This window comes from Vicugna pacos, chromosome 9, assembly GCF_048564905.1.
Source record: "Vicugna pacos chromosome 9, VicPac4, whole genome shotgun sequence".
Classification (NCBI taxonomy): Eukaryota; Metazoa; Chordata; class Mammalia; order Artiodactyla; family Camelidae; genus Vicugna; species Vicugna pacos.
The window spans coordinates 53,761,690-53,782,375 of NC_132995.1; the positions used below are offsets into that span (position 1 = coordinate 53,761,690).

The window sequence follows — 20,686 nt, forward strand, 5'->3', positions numbered from 1 at the left end:
CGAAAGGGTTGAAGTATTGACATCAGCAGCAACCTTGGGGATGAACCCTGGAAACACGATGCTCAGTGAAAGAAGCTAGACATAAAAGACCATGTATTGTATGAGTCCATGTATATGAAATGCCCAGAGTAGCAAATCCATAGAGACAGGAAGTGGATTAGTGGTTTCTGGGGCTGAAGTGGGGGTGGGAGGACCAGAGGTGATGGCTAAGAGTATGAGGTTTCTTTTAGGAGTGATGAAGTGTTCTAAAAGTGATGGTATTGATGGTTGTGTGACTCTGGATATGCTGAAAACCCACCCAACTGTGTATTTTAAAAGGGTGAATTGTGTGGTGTGTGAATTATATCCCCCAAAAGCTGCTTTAAAGCCATGTTTTCCCCATGAGTTACCCTGAAGTTATTTTTTTATTGTTAATGGCTGGGAGGAGAGTGACCTGTGTACGTTTTGATTTTTCCCAAATTAATCCCTAAGCAAAAAAATGTTAGGAGGTACTTGAGTTTAATTCCATCTCCAAATTAGGGCCCTATCATGGGGCCCCTCATTCAAGGTCAGGCCTTCCCAGCACAGCAGAGTAGCGCAACCCTTCAAATGGTGGGCTGCTTTTTTTAAAGGCTACAGACTTTCCCCCTGGATTTTGTCTGTATACATCATACAGTCTAGAGGTGGGATAAGCCCCTAGGATCTTCAGGAACTTGGGGCTAAATTAGCATCAGAAAAATTGCAGCATCTCCAGGCCCAGGGAGGCAGGCTCCATTTCCACAGCTGTCCTTGCAGGCAGCTGCCAGGGAGGCCTGCCCAGACCTTATCTCTGAAAGAAAATGTCCCCACCCTGTTCCAAGTGTTTGTCCAGAAGGATGTTACCAAGCATCCAAGTCCCAAGAGATGAGGTATCCAGAGAGAGTGTCTCCCCCGACCACCACCCTAGGGGAGGAGAGTCACCAGGGAATGGGGTGGGGTGGGGCTCCTGGCACATGTGCTTCCCACAGGGACCAAAGGGTCCTATCCCAACTTCCTTTCTGTCTCAGACCCCCTGCCCCCCAACACACACACCTTCCCATCAGCATCTCATGGCCTTCAGGTTCGGGGGTGGGTTTGGCCCTAAGGTCTCACAGCCAGACCCTACCCACCCTGGACAGATATGTCATCAGCCTTGCCTCTTCTCTAAGCTCCCTCGCACCCCTGGGCCTTTGCACAGGTTGTCATCAGAAGCTTCCACCAGGTCCCAGCTGTGCCCTTGGAGAAGTCACTCCCTCCCAGGCCTCACATCCCCACTGGTGTTTTGAGAAGACTCCTGGAGCTACCAATGGGGAGCTGGTGTTCCGACTGCTCCCACCTCCAGGACTGCTAATTGTCTGCCCATCCTCCCCTCCTGCCCTGCCCCCGGAACCTTCCTGAATGCCGAGGCACTCAAAGTTTCTTGGGATCATCTTTGATGGCCTGGTGGGCCTCTTGGCCATGCTGACAACTCTTGGAGGGCAGGGCTCGCATGGTGGTTACCCCACATGGCCCCTCCCTGGCCTGGCCCATCACAAGCTCTCTACCAGAGTTTCAGGGAGTGAGGGAGTTTCCAAAATACCTGTCCCTTGGGCCAGGCTAGGCAGGTGCCAATTCATCAGTCCTGACCCCGGAGTTACTGCCTCTTGCTGCAGACCCACTGCACCAGCTTCATTTATCTTCCCCATCAGGAGAGAGGGCTGTGGCCTCCTTAGGGGAGCCTGGGGGCCATCCTTCTGGAAGCAGATGTGGGCAAGCCATTCAGGCCGGCAAGAGGATGTGGTTCTCTGCAGGCAGCTTCTCCAACAGCCCAGAACCGGCTGTGGAGCTGCCTGTAGACCGTGCCAGGCCAGCCGGGGCTCCAGCTCTGGCTCCTCTGCCTCCCAGCAGGGGGACCTTGGCAAAGCACCAGACCTCTCCACCCACTTCCTTCCTCCAACAGGAGCAAGGGGTGCATTATAACATCCTTACCCTGAAGGTCGGTTGTGAAGTTTAAAGGCTGGCAAGTGTTGGCACATAATTAGTCCTCGGTTAATATTACTGATTTGTAAAAATGTCGCTTATTGGCAGAATTCATTAGAAATCCTCAAGGAAGATGCAGGGTGAGAGAAAACTGGGTTTCCGGAGTCAGAGAGGACTGAGTGCTGCTCTGGGAGGGGATGGCAGGAGCTGTGGTCCAGCTGGGTGCTGGCGACACCGTGGCCTGGGCAAGAAGGGCCCCTGGGAGTGGGACAGAGCCTGGCCTGGGGGGTCAGTGAGACCAGCTGCTGTGATGTGCCTGTGACCATCCTATTAGAGAACATGACGGAGAGGAAAGAGGTTGTCTAGCACTATTGCAGGGACGACTGGATTGGATGCAATTGAATGTTCTCTGAAAGTTCCCTGGTAGTTGCAAGGCAAGGGTTCTTTGAGGACTGCAACTTCCTGAGTCCCCAGGGCCCAGAGTTTAGCCAGGTTACATATTACTGTTATCGGGTAGGGGAAGTTAAGTCTGTGCTTGGTGGAGAATGACTCCAGAAAGGAGTCGTTTGAGGCCACTGCAGGCCTGGTCTAAAACAGAGCAGGCCCTGTGGGAGCGGTTAAGAGCCCAGGGCTCTGTGGACACAAAGAAGGACTCAGCTCAGCTGTGGGGTGTTTATTCCCAGCGAAATGTCCTACAGCTTCTCTGGCTAACTGTCACATACTCGGCACCTTCAGTGCACGTAAACGTATTCTCCTACAGTTCTGAAGGCCAGAAGTCTGAAATGATCTCACAGGCTAGTCAAGGTGTCGGCGGCAGGGCTGGTTCCTTCTGGAGCCTCGGGATGAGAATCCGTTTCCGTGCCTTTTTCAGCTTCTGGTGGCGCCTGCGTCCCTCGGCTATTGACTCCTTCCTCCATCTTCAGCGCGCATCCCTCCAACCTCTGCTTCGGTTGTCATGTCTCCTTCCTCTGACTTGGACGCTTCTGCTTCACTCTTACAAGGACCCTTGTGATGACATTGGGCCCTTGGGGTAGCCCAAGGTCATCTCTCCATGTCAGGGTCCTTAGTAACATTTGCAGAGTCCCTTTGTCATGTAAGGTCACGTAGTCACAGGTTCTGGGGATTGGAACAGGCATATCTTTAGGGACAATTACTCCACTGACCACACAGTCCATACCTGCAAAGCTGGGGGAGGCAGCCTCTGCCTAATAATGTTGGAATAGCATTCAAACAACTCCAAGTTTAGGGTTTTAATATAATAATGTCTCTTCCTATAGATGTCACCAATATCCACCTCACCTTCTTCCTTTAATGACAGATGCCTCAGCTTTCATTGGGCATAAGACTGCTCACTTTCCAGCCTCCTTTGCAGCTAGAAACTACCTCCTTTGTAGCTAGAAATGACTTGAGTCTAACCAACAGTGTAAGCAGAAGTGGTATGTGCCCCTACCAGGCTGTGCCCTAAAAATAATGAGCAGGGGCTCCCTTTGCCTTTTCCTCCTTTCTACTCTCTGGAATGTAGACATGATGGCAGGGGCTGCAGCAACCACTTTTGATCCAGAGATAAAACTGTGTATTGGAGCCCAGAAAGCTGCCCTCCTGGTAGTCCCCTCCCTCTGGACTGTGAGAGAAATAGCATCTGTCTTGCTTATACCAGTGTATTAGGGGGCCACTTTGTTACAGCAGTGTATCTGGTACCCTAACTCAGGCACTTGGGCCTATGTATCTGAGAGGCTGCCTTGTTCCTCCCACTGCCAGTGATTCCAAGGGCCTGTGCCGCCTCTTCTCTACCTCACTGAGCTGGTGGAAACTGCAGGCAAGATAATCAAACTCTTCCTGACTCAGGCAGAGAGGGGAAACTGTCCTAAATGCTCAAGCCTGAAGCCCTGGCCATGGACCAGCAGCCTCAGCATCACCTGGGAGCTTGTTAGAAATGCAGATTCTCTGGCTCCAGCCCAAACCTTCTGCATCAGACTCTGCATTTAATACAACCCACAGCTGATTGATGTACAGTCGCTGTTTGAGACACACTGGTCTCAGCTCTTCAGAGCTTTGTGTCTGTCCCTGTGCTGAGAACCCTCACACTCCAAGTGAGTGGATTTCAAGCTGTGCCCCAAACCCCTAGGGTTGTCCTTCAGGCAGGTCTAGAGTCCTCACCCCAGCTTTAATGAAGGAAAAACTGCATCTTTGGTTTTATTTGATGGGGTTCTGCATGTACTAATTTTCTAAAGTGGAGAAATATGAAAGTCCTGGTTCTGGGGCATGTCTCTGATGACAACCCTGGCATTTCTGGAGGCTCACAGGAAATGAGGCAGCAGGTCAGCAGCCGAAAACAAATGTCAGGGACCCCTACTCCCTCATGGGCGTCTGTATGACTGTTCCTCAAATTCCTTTGGAGGAAGCAGTCTCCATGGTGACTGGAGTCTCATCTCCAGGTGCATTTGAGACCATTTATTCTACTTAGTGTTGTTTTAGATCATTTTCATTCATTTATTAGTGCATAAATGTTTATAAGTGCCAGGCACTCTTCTGTGCCTTGGGAATACTGCACTGATCATACCCAACAGACTTCCCTCATGGAGGTTACATTTTATCATGGGTGTGTCTGGGGAAGAGACTTACAGGCAAAGGGAGCAGCCAATGCAAAGGCCCTGAGGTCAGAGCTGCCGGGAGTGTTTGCGACGTAGCGGCTGGCTGGTGTGCTGTGGCTGGTGGATAAGGAAAGGCGACAGAAAGGATGTGGGGAGGTGGGGCAGTCAGAGATTTATAGGGGTGACTGGTCTGGTGTAGCAGATGCTGCTGGATATCCTCTGCCCATGTCCCCTCTGAGCTTGTCATTGTGATTCAGGCCAGCGGCTTCTTACCTGCAGTACCCCGTCCAAAGGTGTTCTCTGACCACAGAGCAAGCTCAGTGTGCAGCAGGGATCCCTAGAAGGGCCAGAGAGTAGCGTTATCCACTTGTATCTGGCTTTAGCAATGAAAGTCCCAGAGTCCAGAAAACCCTTCATCCCAGGCAGACCCGGACGGTTGGTCACCTTGTGGAGGAGTTCATTTCTGGGGAGCAGCCCTCAAACAAGGAAGGACAACTGGGGGGTATAAACCCCAGTCCTGCCCCTCACATGGGACAACTCTAAGGCACACCCCAAGTCACAGGGTCCCCAGCAGGTTGCCCACTCTACCGTCTTTCCCCTGCCCCGCCTCCCTTCTGCCCCACCGACTTGTGCTTCCTGGGAGTACCTCCTCTATACACTGGAGGACCCAACTGAAAACACAAGGCGGAGGAGCTAATGAATATGGGGTGGGAGGGCATTGCTAAGCCACCTCTTTGAGTTGCCCTGACTTGTGTGGAAGGTTCTTGGAATTTGTCAGGGCGTCCCTGACCTGAGGCCTCTCCAGGCTTGTGCACAGCCTGACTATGTGTCAGAGTGGACATCACAGCTGAGAAGCTGGAACCACTGGGTGCTTCCCCGGACACTTAAGTCATCCCGGCTGCTTTATCACTGCCACCTCCCCCGCTGATCCTTCATCTGCCCCTCCCTTACGGGAGGCAACCAAGGTCACAGCCACAGTAAGCAGTCTGTGTCCTCAGGCAGCAGCCTGGGTCACTGCCGGGAACCCCTGGGCTCCCTGAGACCTGGTCAGCATCCCTGTGCTGAGTCTGACCTGCTCAGCTGTGGCTTGGCTTGGAGCCCAGGGGCTGCAGGGGCTGCTGGCCTGGCCTGGCCCTGCTCCCTCTCTCGCTGGCTCGCCGATGCTGACCTCGGAGCACTCTCTTGGCCTCCAGCCCCTGGCCTCTCTCTCTTCTCGCCACGGGGCGCCCAGATGTGCTGATGAACTTCCCAGGCTGGCGGCGGCTGTTCCCCGGGCTCTGACCCGCAGGGGCCTTGGCCAAGCTGGCCAACTTGAGTTGGTGTGGACTCCCTGAGCCAGCCTGGTGGCCCCAGCTGCTCTGGGCAAGACTGGGAGGCTCCACTTGTATTGCATCCCAGGAACTGGTGCTGCTGGGGCTCAGCTCCACTGGACAGAGCATAACAGACCCTCAGGAGCTGTGCAAGGCGGTGAGCAACCCTGCCCTCCCACAGCCACCTCCTCATACCAAGGCAAAATCCAAGCCTTCTTCCAAACTGCCCCAGACCCCAGCATGCACGAGAAATCTGCTCTCACTCCTTTCTGGAACTGCCTTTTCCAACACCTGAATTTCATCGTGCCTCAATATCTACTTACGGAAAATTCTTTTTTCCAAAAACTAGCTTCACAGAACTGGCTTAATCAAGATTTTTTTCTTTTGGTTGTAGCAATGAAAGAATGACTAAGTTATGAGGTTGGCAAACCACTTTTTTCTAAAGGAGGATTTCTTTTCTTTCAGCTGAAAGGATTATTTTCAGTTCAAAAGACAACCCTGCATTTAGCAGACTGTGAGCCTTCAACAAACCCTTCACCTGTTTCCTCTGTAATAAATCACCTCCATGCCCCAAACTGGATGCTGGGGCTATTAGTTCTCTTTCATATGAAGAGTAGTGAGAAAAAGTCCAATGTTTCTGATTTTTCTTTTTTTTTAATGGAGGTACTGGGGATTGAACCCAAGACCTCATGCATGTTAAGCATGCACTCTACCACTGAGCTATACTCTCCCCCTACAGTGTTTCTGTTTCATAAGAATAATTGTCACCATTCATAAGTGTTTATGACGTGCCTCGCGCCTCTCAGTTAATGCTCACAACCTCCCTGTGAGGTGGTCCAACTACTGCCCTCATTTTACAGATGAGGGAAGTAGGGCTCAGAAAGGTTAAGTAATTTGCCCAAAGACACACAGCAGGACTGAAACCTAGACCTAGAGGTGCCCTGGGTAACTCATTCCCAATTGAAGGTTCCTTCTGGAATCAGCCTGTATTTGACCCTTCTGTCTCCTTGTGGGTTTCATTTCTCCAAATCAAAACCAGTTGTCATTTTGATTTAGTTGGGGCCTGGTCGGACCTCCCCAAAGTAGGAGCAGATGGCTTTCCAGAATAAATGGAAACCATTGACACAATAGTTGTCAAATGCTTTTGCAGGAAATAAACCATATAGAATAACGCTTGAAAAGCTGAAATGAATCTGTGTGGGCGGCTGGGTTGAACCCCCAAATTAGTTCCAGCCTTTAAAAAAAAACATCTTTTCCCTTTCTTTTCATGTTTGTTTGTTGCACTTTTTTTTCTTGGGTAAATTTTCCAGACCTGGCTTTCAGAGAGGCTGTTGCTGAGTCAGATTATTTTGCTTATCTAAATGCTAATGAGGGCCACCGTGATTCCCAAGGATCTTCATTCTGGCAAAGTCACAAAGACATGGGGAGGTGATGTCCAAATGAATTGTGGTTCATGGAGGTCCTCCACCGCAAGCCTCCAGATTTGGGGACCTTCCCTAGAGAGGCCACAGACCATCCCCTCAGCTTGATCTCCTCAAGCCCCTGCCTGTTGGGGTTCCCAAACCAGACCTCCTTAATTGGCAAAGCCCAGGAATCTGCATTTTTTTCCTTTTGGCATATCTTTATTTTTTATTTATTTTCTATTGAGGTATATTCAGTTACAATGTGTCAATTTCTGGTGTAAAGAATCTGCATTTTGATGCACACCTCCATTTTCAACCCTTGCTGGCTTGAAGAAAACCTTGGCAGAGAGGATTCTGGACCACAGTTCCCAGACCACAGGTGGGAAACTGAGACCTCAGTTTATATTTGTTCATCACAGGAAAGAGTTCTATGGAATGATACAGGACCCTGCAGCCCCCTACCCCCAGCCTAGTCCAGTGAGTGGCTCTGCCTACCCCAGGGGACAAGCCTCTTAAGGCTGAAGAGCGGCTAAAGAGATGTGAAGAGTGGTCCACTACACCCTCGACAAGTAGCTTCTGCTGGTTTCTACTTCCTTTTCCCTCAAAGCATCAAAAATACGTCTAAGTCAGAAATTCTGTCCTTCTCATGTCTCTGAATACCCTTACAACAGAAGAAACAAGGCAGTCGAGAAAAACCCTTTCTCAAGGGTTTCCTATGATCCATCCCTTTAGTCAACAAGTTCTTTCCTGTTTCTGCCATGTACAGGGCAGGGACAGATGTGAACCAGCTAGACACATCCCTGACACCTGGGCTGACAACCAGGAGGCAGACCCATGCTCTCCATTCTGTCCTCACGTCAGACAGGACCCCGGCAAGGTCTGCCTTCTCAGCTCTCCCTCTGGCTGTGGTGTGGGGAGTTTCCGCTGTGCTCTGTCCCTGTCCCCTCTCCTGTGGGGACATCCTCTCCTCTGCACGCTTGGACCCATGCCTGTGTCATGAGGGCTGCGTTCTCACCACCAAAGGCATCTGCAGGGACTGGGAGGTTAGCTAACGTTTTCCAGATGTCCATAAACCCGGGCCTGGCTTCTTAGAGGGACTGTTTGTTTGGCTTTTTGAGGTTTACAAACAGCAGCATAAGTTCCCTTCCTGCCCCTCGTGAGGTTGTGCTCATAAGGCCAGGGGCTGGTATCCCCCAGCCTGGCCCACAGAGCATGCAGCAGCCCCTGAGGGTCCCCATGTGGGTCCTCCCCGGCATTCCTGCCCCAACTGGGGTAAGGAAGGGGCCCTAACGGCCAAGTGGCCAATTCCAACCCCAAAAGAGTTATGAATGGAGGCAATACAAATAGCTCATAGAACTCAATAACAAAACCCACAAACAACTCAACCAAAAAATGGGCAGAAGACCTTAATGTACATTTCTCCAATGAAGACATACAAATGGCCAATAGGCGTATGAAAAAATGCTCAGTGTCGCTAATTGTCAGAGAAATGCAAATCAAAACTATAATGAGGTATCACCTCACACCAATCAGGATGGCCATCATTCAAAAGTCCACAAATGATAAATGCTGAAGAGGCTGTGGAGAAAAAGGGAATCCTCCTACACTGCTGGTGGGAATGTAGTTTGGTGCAGCCATTATGGAAAACAGTATGGAGATTCCTCAAAAAACTAAAAATAGACTTGCCTTATGATCCAGCAGTGCCACTCCTAGGCATATATCTGGAGGGGACTAATTCAAAAAGCTACATGTGCCCTAATGTTCATAGCAGTACTATTTATATAGCCAAGACATGGAAGCAACCTAAATGTCTGTTGATAGATGACTGGATAAAGAAGCTGTGGTATATTTATACAATGGAATATTACTCAGCCATAAAAAATAACAAAATAATGTCATTTGCAGCAACATGGATGGACCTAGAGATGATCATATTAAGTGAAGTGAGTCAGAAAGAGAAAGAAAAATAACATGATATAACTTTTATGTGAATCTGAAAAAATACAAATGAACTTATTTATAAAACAGAAACAAATCACAGGCATAGAGAGCAAACTTATGGTTACTAAAGGGGAAAGTGGGGATGAGTTAGGAGTTTGGGATTAGCGGATACAAACTACTCTATATAAAATAGATAAACAAAAAGGTCCTACTGTAGAGCACAGGGAACTTAACTATATTCAATACCTTGCAATAGCCTATAATGAAAAAGAATCTGAAAAGGAATATATATGTATGTATAACTGAATGACTGCTGTACACTAGAAATTAACACAACATTATAAATCAACTATGCTTCAATTAAAAAACATAATAAAAAGGAAGAATAATAGGAAAAAGAAAAGAAGAAATGATTGGAGGCAAGTCCTGCAAACCCCAGGGAAGTCGCTGTTGGGGTTGGCCCAGCTCAGAGGATCCCAGCCATGCCTTTGACAGGAGCACAGCCCCCCACCGCCCACGGGAGCCCCAACCTCCACCGCCCCCATCCAGCCCAGACACACTCCCCGTCTGCCGCCAGGCTGAGCTGGGAGCTGATCATGACCACTCTGACCGCGAGGCCCAGGCACAGAATGCAGGGTCGGGGGAGGGCTGCTTCCAGAAGACAGGACACAGGGCTTGACATTCCTGATAGATGTCAGCTGCCGTCCTTCTGACTCACTTGGGGGAAGACTCTCGCGTGAGCAGCCTCCGCCCCACGGAGGCCCTCCGGCACCACAAACCCAACACACATACATCTCAGCAGCCTCCTTCCAGAAGCTTCTGGGGGCCTTTGTGCTCCAAATGATGTCCTGCCGAATCTGGGGCATCTCATCCTTCTCCTCCATTTGGGTGGTGCCACCCTTTTGAAATTTCTGCACATCCCAAGTTCTCTCAGCCCCTCCTCTGCCCCCATCCCTCCTCCTCTGATCCACGGCAGCAGCCCCAGCTGGTCTCTCTGGAGTTCAGTCTTGCCAACTGTGCTGGGTTCTTTTGTCTTGTTTTTTAAAATAGCTTTAAAAAATTTTTTAATTGAAGTATAGTCAGTTTACAATCTTGTGTTAGTTTTGGGTGTGCAGCTTAGTGATTCAGATATATATAGAGATAGATACATAGATACATACATATATATATATATAGCTATATCTCTCTATATATATTCCTTTTCATGTTCCTTTCCATTATAGGTTCCTTGTGCTCTATAGTAGGACCTTGCTGTTTTTTAAATAATTTATTGAGGTGAAATCACATCACATCAAATTAAGCCTCTTAAAGTGATCACCTCGGTGGCATTCAGCACGTTCACAGTGTGTAAACCACCATGTCTGTCTGTTCCAGAACATTCCCATCACCCCAGAATAAATCCCTGCACCCACTGAGAGGTTTCTCCCTCTTTCCATCCACCCCAGCTCCTGGCAACTACCAATCTCCTGTCTGTCTCTATGGGTTTGCCTCTTCTGAACATTCCATGTGAAGTAGTCACAATATGTGACCTTCTGCGTCTGGCTTCTCTCACATGGCATAAGGTGTTTAAGGTTCATTCATGTTGTCGTGTGTATGACTGACTCATTCTCTCATACAACCGAGTCCATCTCACTGTCAGGACAGACCACATTTGGTTTATCCCTTCATCGGTCGACGGGCCCTTGGGCTGTTCCCACCTCTCCTATTGTGACTTGTGCTGCGTGAATGGGTTTTGAGTCTCTGCTTTCGATTCTTCTGAGTATATACCTGTGGTGGGGGAGGGAGGTAATCATAAATTGATTCTGTATTAACTTTTCCAGAAACCCACATCTGTCCACACCTTCTTTGACCTTTTCCCTCTTAAAGGTGGAGGCTAATTCCCTCCCCTTCAGTGTGGACCAGACTCACTAAGTCTCGCTTCTCACCAACAGAGCATCGTGGGACGATGCTGTGCCACCTCTAAGGGTAGGTCCTGGGGGAAGCTAGACACCAGGCTGAGAGGTCACTCTAGCAGCCTGGGGAGAGGGCCTGAGGTCTCCCGCCAACCACTAGCACCAGCATGGTGGCCAGATGAGTGGAGCCTCTTCCTGCAATCAAGCTCCCTGCATCTTGACCCCACAAAACCCCAAACCGGAACTGCCCCACTGAGTTGTTCCCAAATACCTGGTCTGAAAAGACCATGAGAGAACAGAGCCACCCTGGGGCGGGGGAAAAGTTCAGCTCACAATAAGGAGAGCCTCACAGCCTCCGGAAGCCCTGGGGGACGTGCCAGTTCCCCCATGGACGGGGCTCGAAGTCAGCCCCGTCCCAGCACTGGCTGTGAGCCCTGTGTTCATCGCACCTGACGGATGTGAGGTGACACCTCATTGTAGTTTTGATTTGCATTTCTCTAACAGTTAGCAATGCTGAGTATCTTTTCATGTGATTCTTGGCCATCTGATTCCCTTCTTTCTTAAGGCTGGTTAATTTCATATATTATATATTATATAGATCACACACACACACATATATATATATCACATTTTTGTTATCCAGTCATCCATTCTCTGGACATTTAGATTGCTTCCATCACACCAAAATATTTAAGGGTAAAAGGGTCTGATGGCCATACATGTAGAGAGAGCACAAATGATGAAGGACACAGGGCATCGTCGAAATAATCTGTGAGTCTGCATAAAGAATACACGGGAGTGTACTTGTACTGTTCTTACAACTTTGTGGTGAGATTGAAATTATACTGAAATTAAAAGTTACCAATTTCTTTTTAAATTCAATGCTGGCCAAACCACAGAAAGTTTTTGGTTAAGGGGAGCCCACGAGCTGCCAGCATTCAGTATCTGGACTAGACTGTAGCCTCCCTGATGGCAGGCCCTGAGTCAGTTTCCCATCCATATCCCCAGCAGGGAGCACAGCATTGTACATGATGTAGACACTTGTAACTCATCCTCAGGGCAGAGAGAGAGAACCTGGAAGCACGAAGGACAGAGAGGAGGCATCTGCGACCATCCAGAGAATGGAATTGGGTAAGTGTGAGCCTCCTTGCTGTCCTTCTAACACACCCAGCACACTGCTGACTCAGGGCCTTTGCACCTGCTGCACCTTCTGCCTGGAATACCCTTCTCCAGTGATCTTACATCCTCACCTCCAGCCCAGTGAGATCTTCCTTCCCTGCCTGCCCTAGCTAAGAGTTCTACAGCCCCCCGCCCCCGGACTACATTTCCCTTTCTTCTTTGTTTTCCATATCATGTTTTTAAGACTTATTTTTACTTATTTTACTGTCTGTTGCTCTCACTAAAATGTAAGCTCCACAAAGGCAGATTGTTCTATTCTTTTTACTCGTTGCTGAATCCCAGTGCCAAGTAGAGTATCTGGGACACAGGAGACATTTAATCAATATTTGGTGAAAGAGAAAAATCAGAACGAGAGACGGGGAGGACGGAACACAAGACAGCAAGAAGGCAAAAAGGAGGAGAGAAGGAAGGAATCGTGCATCTTGCCTCCTCCTGGGCCAAAACTTCTGCCCCATTTTGGGGACTCCTTGAGGCCCCAGACTTCCTAATACCAGGCAGGAGCCAGTATCCTAGTTGGGTCAGCCCATGTGCAGCTGAGGCTGTTGGCCAGGGAAAGCCTTGGCCTCTCTTCAAGGACTGAGTCTTCTTCTCAAAGCCGATTGACGCTTCCACTTAAAAAGACATTGTCCAGCCCAAAAAAGCGCCGTGAACGCCTCCTGCCTGTTGCTTGCTCAGCTGTAGCCTGGGCTGGGCCAGCTCGGGCTTTCATCCTACTGAGCCTTTAAATGACCCCCTGCACTGGCCCGTTTTTAGCTGCCTTTGGCCCACCTGCCATCTGTAAGCCATTTCCTGCCCGCCACCCGCCCGCGCTCACTTCTTCTTTACAAGAAGCAGAGCAGTGCGGCCGGGCTGCAGGGCAGATGCTGGGTGGGACCCGCAGAGGCAGGGCCAGAGGGGGAGCTTGGCCAGACTGGCTCTTTTGTCTTGATCATACTTTAATTCCACCTCACCTTGGTTAGAAAGGTATGTGGTCAATTGAACGCCTAAGACACTGTGTTTTGAGGTTTCCTCCAGCCCCTGGCATAGTAAGCATGAACTTGATCTAGTAATTTACTCATTTAATGACTTACTGTTTTGCTAAATAGATACTTGCTGAGTACTGACTGTGTGCTGGGCACTTCCCAGGTGGCGGGAATGTCCAGGCACGTGTGTCTGTGTATATCTATGTGTTTCTGGGTGTTTTGGGGTGTGAGTGTATACGTTTGTGTGTGTGTTTGAAATCTGAGGTTTTTCTATGTGAGGAGCAGGTGATGGGTCAGGTGGCAGGCTGCTTCTTATCCAGGTCCCTCACAGGGGGCAGGAGAGGTCTGCAGGTACTAAGGGACCCCAGCTAAAGGAGCAGCCACCATCTGGACTGCCCTGCAAGGGTCACATTGGCAATGAAATGCTCTTGCTTGGGCAGTGACATGTTCCCACCACAAGAGGGTGGAAAATGCAACCCTACCAGGCACCCCAAAGAGTGAGGTCCAGAAATATTCAGTGAGTGGCACTAATGTCTACCATCACTGCAGGGCATTGTGTGGGCCTGGAGGTCAGCAGTGAACAGGGTGGACTCAGACACTGATGGTCTACCTGCGGAGGCAGACAGTGGACAAGGCACAACAGAATTAATAATTTAGTTGCTTCTATGGCAATTGCTGCCCAAAAGTGCAGAGTGCCCGGGGGCCAACAGGGCCACGTATCCTCATTGGGTGTTGGAAGGACTCCCTTTGCAACTGAGCTGGTGCTTAAGGTGAAAGCTAAATGAGGACTGGGGTTCTCTAGGTGAAAGTGAACACAATAGCCTCCGATAAGTGGGCAGAGGGATTGCAAAAGCCCTGTGGACACAGGATGTGTCCCCTTCCAGGACTGGGAGGAAGCCATCACTGCTGGAGCAGAGTGCATGGAGAGCAAGATGAAGCTGGAAAGGTCTGCAGGAATACAGCCTTGTAAGTGGGTTATGAAGCTGGCCTGACTCCTGAGAGCCACGGGGAGTCATGAAAGGTCTTGGAAAGGGAGTGGAGATGCTCAAAGCGCCCTCTGGTGGCCGTGCGATGAGTGGCAACTTCAGTGCTTGGGGCCAGGACTTGTCCTGGGCTTGGTTCTAAGCCTTCCCTGCAGGGCCTGGAGAGACAATCCTGCTAAGACTGCCTGCCCTGTTAATGCTAGTGGACCCAGCTCACAGAAGCCAGCCTCCAAGATGGCATGTCACCAAGCCATGCTGTCCAGGAGACACCAGACGGACCTGCCAGCACTGTGTGGAGCAGACCCAAATGACAAAAGGTCTGGCTGGCCTGGGTTTTCTCCACCGGGTGCCTGGTCTGAGTCTGACTTCAGACGTCCCGCACGGGGAGGGGTGGGGTCCTGACTACCTTCCCATACCCATCCTGGGTAATCTCAGACCTCGCATGGGTGTGTGCTTGGGAGTGTTTGCACAGACAGACAGACAGACCCAAGGAGAGGCGATGGAGTGACAGCAGCTCTAATCCCCTGCATTACTGAAGGCAGATAAACCCCAAGCAGCCAGAGGAAGGGGACCTGGCGGCGGCTGCCCCTACCCTCCCTTGTATGCTTGTGGCCGGTTTCTGTTAAAGCTGCAAATGCTTATCACAGGCGGGTGATGAGTCACAGCTTGGGTTCTTCCTCAAAGGACAGCCTCATGCAGGAGACGTTTATCAGCTGCTTTTCTTCTTTATTTTCAGACAGAATGAATTGGGCCAACTGAGCTTTTTGGAAAAGGAGGGGAGATATTTTCCTTCCTTCATTTTTGGAAAGTCTGACAGTGCCAAAGGGGTGGTCAGGGACTCAAACCTCCGTCTCATTCGGAACCTCATTTCCCTTCCCAATCACCAGTATCTCTGCCCTTCAGGAGAGACCAGGCACATAGCCACAACCACAGATTCACCAATTTCTACAGAAGGTTTTCTCCCCTGAATGTGTGCTGTTCCTTGCTGGCTCCTGGCTTTACTTCTATAGGAGAAGATTATAAAATAGCTCAGTAATTTTCTTTTAGGGTGCCCTCATCAGCACCCCTTCGGCTGTCACAGCCAGGCCATGAAATGTGGCTTACTGCTCAGGGTGGTGAAGAATGAATACAAAGGTGTAAACACTCAGCTTTGAGCAGGAAAATAACTTTTTAGAGTTTTTTTTTTTTTAATCCTTGGTGAGACAGTGGTCTTGCAAGCCGGGCTTTCAAGTGTGAGTAAACGTTCCTGGAATTCCCAGAACTGGGGTTTCTCTTCCACATGTGTAGACTGAGCTCAGTGTGACTCAGATTGAAGGGGATGCAAGAGGCAGCCAACAGAAGAGAAAAGCACGTGGAGAGGAAGAGGTGGGGAGTGGGGCAAGCAGGAGAGATGGAGCCTGGCTGCAGCCCTCCCCAGGGAGATGGAGGCCCTGTGCAGCCTTTCCGCTTCCCCTGAGTGGGCCTGGAAAGGGGCCCATGGCAGAGAGCCCAGTAACAATCAAGGGCTAGCCCATGAAACAGACACCCCCTGGGCATTTCAGCAAAGGGAATTGAATGCAGGGAATTGGTGATGCAGATGATGGAACGGCTGAGTAGCCCAACAGAGCTGTGAAGTGACCTGCAGTTCAGTAACCACAGGATGCCACCTTGGTTCTCAGGCTGAAGACGCAGGAGGAGGAGGAAGTGCAGGAGCTAAGGAGGAGATCAGGAGTGTCACTGCGAGGGGAGGAGGGAGCACCCCACTTCTCCACAGCCTTCCTTTGGCTCCACTCAGCTGACCCAGTCCCCTGAGAAATGCAGCTCTTAGGAATGCTATGAGGCAGAGAAAGGGAAAGGCCAGGAGGCGATTTGAAGGCAAAGAGGCCCAGGACCTCACAGCCCAGCATCACTTCCCTAATGGCCCCAAACGGCAGAACAGAAACAGCAGACTGCGGGACCTGAGAGAAGACCCCTGCCTCCCAAGGCTCATGTGGGGCGTGCTGTGTTTGAGAAGTTCCGTGTGCCCTGGGGGGAATGTGGAATAGGGCTGAGAGGGCAGGCTGGCCAGCTCCTGGGGGAAGGGGTCACCACTGTAAGGGGCACAGTGACCATGAACAAGGATCAGGAAACTGCCAAGCTGAGGAGTGATCACAGTAACATCCGGATTCAAAGAGTCCCACAACTCAGATATCGTAATGCAAGTGACAGAAGAGCAGCGTGGCTCTAAGGATGACAAAGCTGTGGTGCGAAAGCCAGAGGACAGTTTGCATAGAATGATTTCCTAAAATGTAAGAGCAGGAAACAGTGGTATTTCTAAAGTCTCTAATATGATTTTTAACACGTATGTGTAAATAAGTTAAATATTATATAGATTTTGAAAACGAGAGCAAAGAATGATCACTCATTTTTGCACATTTGAGTCATCATGTGTATCTCGACAGCCCCACTGCACAGGTTGAGAAGTGCCAGCCCAGTGCTCACAAGTTACAGGTTATTCACTGGTCTCCTTGGCAGCTGTGCTTTTCCTGCAAACTCGGCATCCTCTTCCTCATTCTGCATTTTGGAGGGAGGAATCAGATCTTAACTGGGAGTGGGATTGAAACCTGATCCCTCCCCCACCCCAATTTACAGAAGCATGTTTTACTAGTTAAGGGCACTTTAGCTGCTGTAACAGGCAAGTCTCCTGATTTCAAAGACTTTAAATGCAACTGAAGTTTGTTTTCCACTCGATAATGCAGAGCACGTTAAGTGGGCAGCTTTTCCACGGGGCAGTTTAGGAACTGAATGCAGGGAATTCTCAGCCACCCCACAGGAGCCTTCTGCTTCCTGCTGATGGGTAGGGACAGTGCAGGGAAGAGCTGATGTGGGAGGGTTTTAAGAGGAACATGTGACTTCTACCCAAACCCCATTGGTCAGAATTCCATCATGTGATCACACCTGACTGCAAGGGATGCTGGGACATGTCCAGCTGTGTGTCCCGGAGGAAGAGGAAATGGGGGTGGTGAACAGCTCACCAGTCTCCATCACACACGGATCCCATGAGATTGCCACTGCGACGCCACTAAACGTCCCCTGGGGACGGAATTGGTGGGAAGCTTGCCCATTGGAACTTTGTATCCATGTGTCACAGGCAGTCACTTCAGTGCTCCCTGCACAGTGCCGCTTGGAAGCGCTACCTGGGGCCAGAGGATGGGCTGTGAAGCCAGTGCAGCTGTTCATTTATCAAACATCTGCAGCAACAGCTAAGACATAGTCCCCATCCTCTGAGGGCTTTCTGTCTCCCTGGAGCCAACAGCCTCAGGAAGAGAGGACTGAAGGGGTGGGGAGAGGTAGCCTCGGAGCTTCAGCTGAAGATCCACAGCTGAGGTCAGCTCAAATGCAGACTCCATGTTCTCCACAGGGCAGGCTGCCCTCTCCAGGGCCAGCCAGAGTGAGCAAACGTCTCAGCCTCAGCACCGTCGGCCTGTCGCACCCCTCCAAGCAGGACCTGGGAGCTGCAGCTTACATGCAGGTGGGTTATTCATGCGTCTGGTCGTGAGTTATGGCCACAATAGGGTCTGAACCTCCATTATCTGGCTGATTCCTTGTTTGTGTGTGTGTGTGTGTGTGTGTATGTGTGTGCTGGGGCCGGGGGAGCCCTGTGTTCTGTAGGGTATTTAGTGGCATCCCCAACCTCTCTCCATGAGATACTGTCAGCGCAGCTCTGAGTGGTGACAACCAAAAATGTCTCCAGACGTTGCCAAATGTCTCCTGGGGGACAAAACTGCCCCCAGTGGAGAACCATTGGCCTGGAGAGTCGTTCTCACAACTGATTACGCATTTGAATCACCTGGGAGGGAACTCCTCATGTTCGATAATTTGCTCTAATGGCCCCTAGAACTCAGGGATATAGTTTCCTTACATTTACTGGTTTCTCATAAGAGATAGAGATGAACAGCCTGATGAAGAAGTTCATAGTGGGAGGTCTGGAAGTGTCCCAAGTGCAGGAGCTTCTTTCCCCCAGGAGTTGGGGGTATACCACCCTCGTGATGCATGGACACGTTCCCCAACTCAGAAGGGTTGTCATGGAGGTCCATTACACAGGCATGTCTGGTTAAATCATCTGCCGTTGGTGATTCCCCTCGATCACTTCTCTGGAGGTCGGGGATGGGGCTGCGAGTTCCAACCCTCTAATCCCGTGGGTGGCTTCTCCCACCACCAGTCCCCCACGCTGAAGCTCTTTGGGGGCCACCAGGGGTCACCTCATCAGCATAAACTCAGGTATGGTTGAGAGGGGCATGTTAAGAATAACCAAAGATTCTCCTGTCTCCTATATCAGGAAATTACAAAAGTATCAGGAGCTCTTGTGCCAGGAAGCAGGACAAAGACCAAATATATATTTCGTATCCTATCACAGCCTCACAAGGGAGAAGGAGTACTGACCGCCGCAGGAAATTGGGACGATCTAAAAGTCAGAGCACCCAGCTTCAGACCCAGCCCTGTCCCTTATCAGTTGAGTGACCATGACCAAGGCCCCTCCCTGTTCTACCCTGTTTCCTCATCAGGGAAGTGGGAACCCCAGAACTGTTGGGAGAACTCCTGAGATGATGATGTCCCTGTCAACCTGTTTTGAACTCCAAAACAAGTGCATCTCTCCCAGGCAAAAGCCTCCGATGCTGAGCCTGTTGTAAATAGTGACTTTCTGGATGAATCACAGCAAATCAGAAGATGCTGTATGTTAGGCAAGTTGGGTTTACGTGCCTGCCTCAGTGTTGGCATAAAATCTGTTCCTTGCACATGTGCAGAACCGGCAGAATAGCTGAGAGCTCTTTGAAGGCAGCACGAGGAATCCTGGAGAATGTAAGCTGGGTGGTGGGACAGATTAGGTCCTTTTGAGGATGAGAACTGTGAAACCCTTTCCTAAGTTGAGGGTGATGTCCTAAACTAGTTCACTCTGCCTGCATAGTACAGCTAGTGCGACTTAGTTTGCCAGGGGGGGAAAATGCCAAAACAACGACAAAAACCCCATTCTCAGAAGAACTTGGAGTCTGATGGTCTTTCTGCAACAGGCCCTGCTTGGTTTGGGATTTCAGTCCGGTTTGTAGGGGGAGAAAATGGCCTGGTCCCGTGGAAATTTCCTAGTTGGGTTTATTTTGAAGCAAAGGTTTGGCAGCCCTGAGCCTGTCTCCTTGGCTAGACAGTGCCTCTTTGAAGAGAGTCAGAAACAGCAGGGATAGGAAAGGCCCTTGAATGAGCTGGTTTTAGTGGAATCGTCTTCTTCCAAAAAAGAACTGCCAAGGCCAGCCCAGGCATCTCTTGCTCTGTGGAATTCAACTCAACTCACCTGTGGTCAGCGGAGTAAGGCCTGCCCCCTGCCCCCACCCCGGCCAAGATGCCCTCCCCCTAATTCCCAGAACCTGTGCATATGTGACCTGACATGGGAAGAAGGGACTGTGCAGATGTGATTGAGTTAAGGACCTTGTGATGTGGAGATGATTCTGGGTTATCTGGAATGATGTGGGTCCTTGAAATCAGAGACCCTTTCCCAGCTGCAGTGGGAGAAAGCCGAGGCGGTGGAAGAGAGGTCAGAGGGATGCAGTGTTGGTGGAGAAAGGGGCCATGAACTGAGGAATGCCGGCCCTGGCTAGAAACTGGAAAGGGTTGGGAATAGCCCATCCTCTGGACCCCCAAGTGGGAACTTGGCCCCGTGACACCTTGGTTTAGAGCACTGAGACCTGGGCTGAATGACTCCAGACTGAAGATAATGAGTGTGTGTTGCTGAAACTGCTAAGTGTGTGGAATTTATTACAGCAGCAATAACAAATCAGAGCCTCACCTTTCTTGAGCACCTACTGTGTGCCCGTTCCTGGGATGGGCTCCCTAATCCTTATGACCATGTGTGACACTGAGCTTGTGATCCCATTTTACAGGTGAGGAAGCTGAGGCTCAGCAAGATGAACTGACATCCTGAGAGGGCCTGAGAAGGGATGGGAACCCTTGGCTGACTCAGCCATCCTGGGCCTCAGCTGCTCACAGGTAAGAAGGGCGAGGAGGTGAGCTTTGAAGTTCATGGTGCACAGTAGGCATTGAGTCAGTGTGACCTCTCTGTCACCTTTTCCCAAACATCAGGTGTCCCACAGGTCTGGCTGCTAAGTGGGTGATGTTTTCTTCCTCTGTGTTCTATAAAACCATTGTAAACGCAACCCTGGGTTCCCAAGGGCAAAAATAGATGCCATCTCAGTGGGTAAAAGGCTTTCATTGGCAGAAATGGGAGGCAGCCTCTCACATCAGTTCTGATTGCTGTGTGGCTTCAAGCTGGTCACCAACCCCTCTCAGAAGCACGGAGTTTCAGGTGACAAGTCCCCTGGCAATGTCAGTCTCCAGAGAGCCCGTGAGCCAACTCTAGTCCCCGTCCAGAGGACCAAGGATCAGGCCAGGATGGTGACTGCAGCTGTGTCTCTGCATGTGGCCTGGGAAGTCACACAGGGGCCCTCATGTCAAGGTCAAACCC

The 20,686-nt window shown here is 50.3% G+C and overlaps 1 protein-coding gene and 1 non-coding gene across 2 annotated transcripts in view; one reads left to right on the forward strand and one right to left on the reverse strand.

The window, feature by feature from the left end:
• CRISPLD2 (cysteine rich secretory protein LCCL domain containing 2) overlaps nt 1–20,211 on the forward strand; it is a 100,390-nt gene extending 80,179 nt beyond the window's left edge. The window contains exons 18-21 of the mRNA XM_072967849.1: nt 11,133–11,166; nt 12,152–12,224; nt 17,597–17,707; nt 20,106–20,211. Coding sequence (XP_072823950.1) covers nt 11,133–11,166; nt 12,152–12,224; nt 17,597–17,630 — 141 coding nt within the window. The 3' untranslated portion in view covers nt 17,631–17,707; nt 20,106–20,211. The remainder of the gene's footprint in view (nt 1–11,132; nt 11,167–12,151; nt 12,225–17,596; nt 17,708–20,105) is intronic.
• On the reverse strand, nt 6,516–6,588 carry TRNAV-AAC (transfer RNA valine (anticodon AAC)). Its single transcript has one exon. It is a non-coding gene; the product is annotated as a tRNA-Val (tRNA).
• Nucleotides 20,212–20,686: the final 475 nt, after the last annotated feature.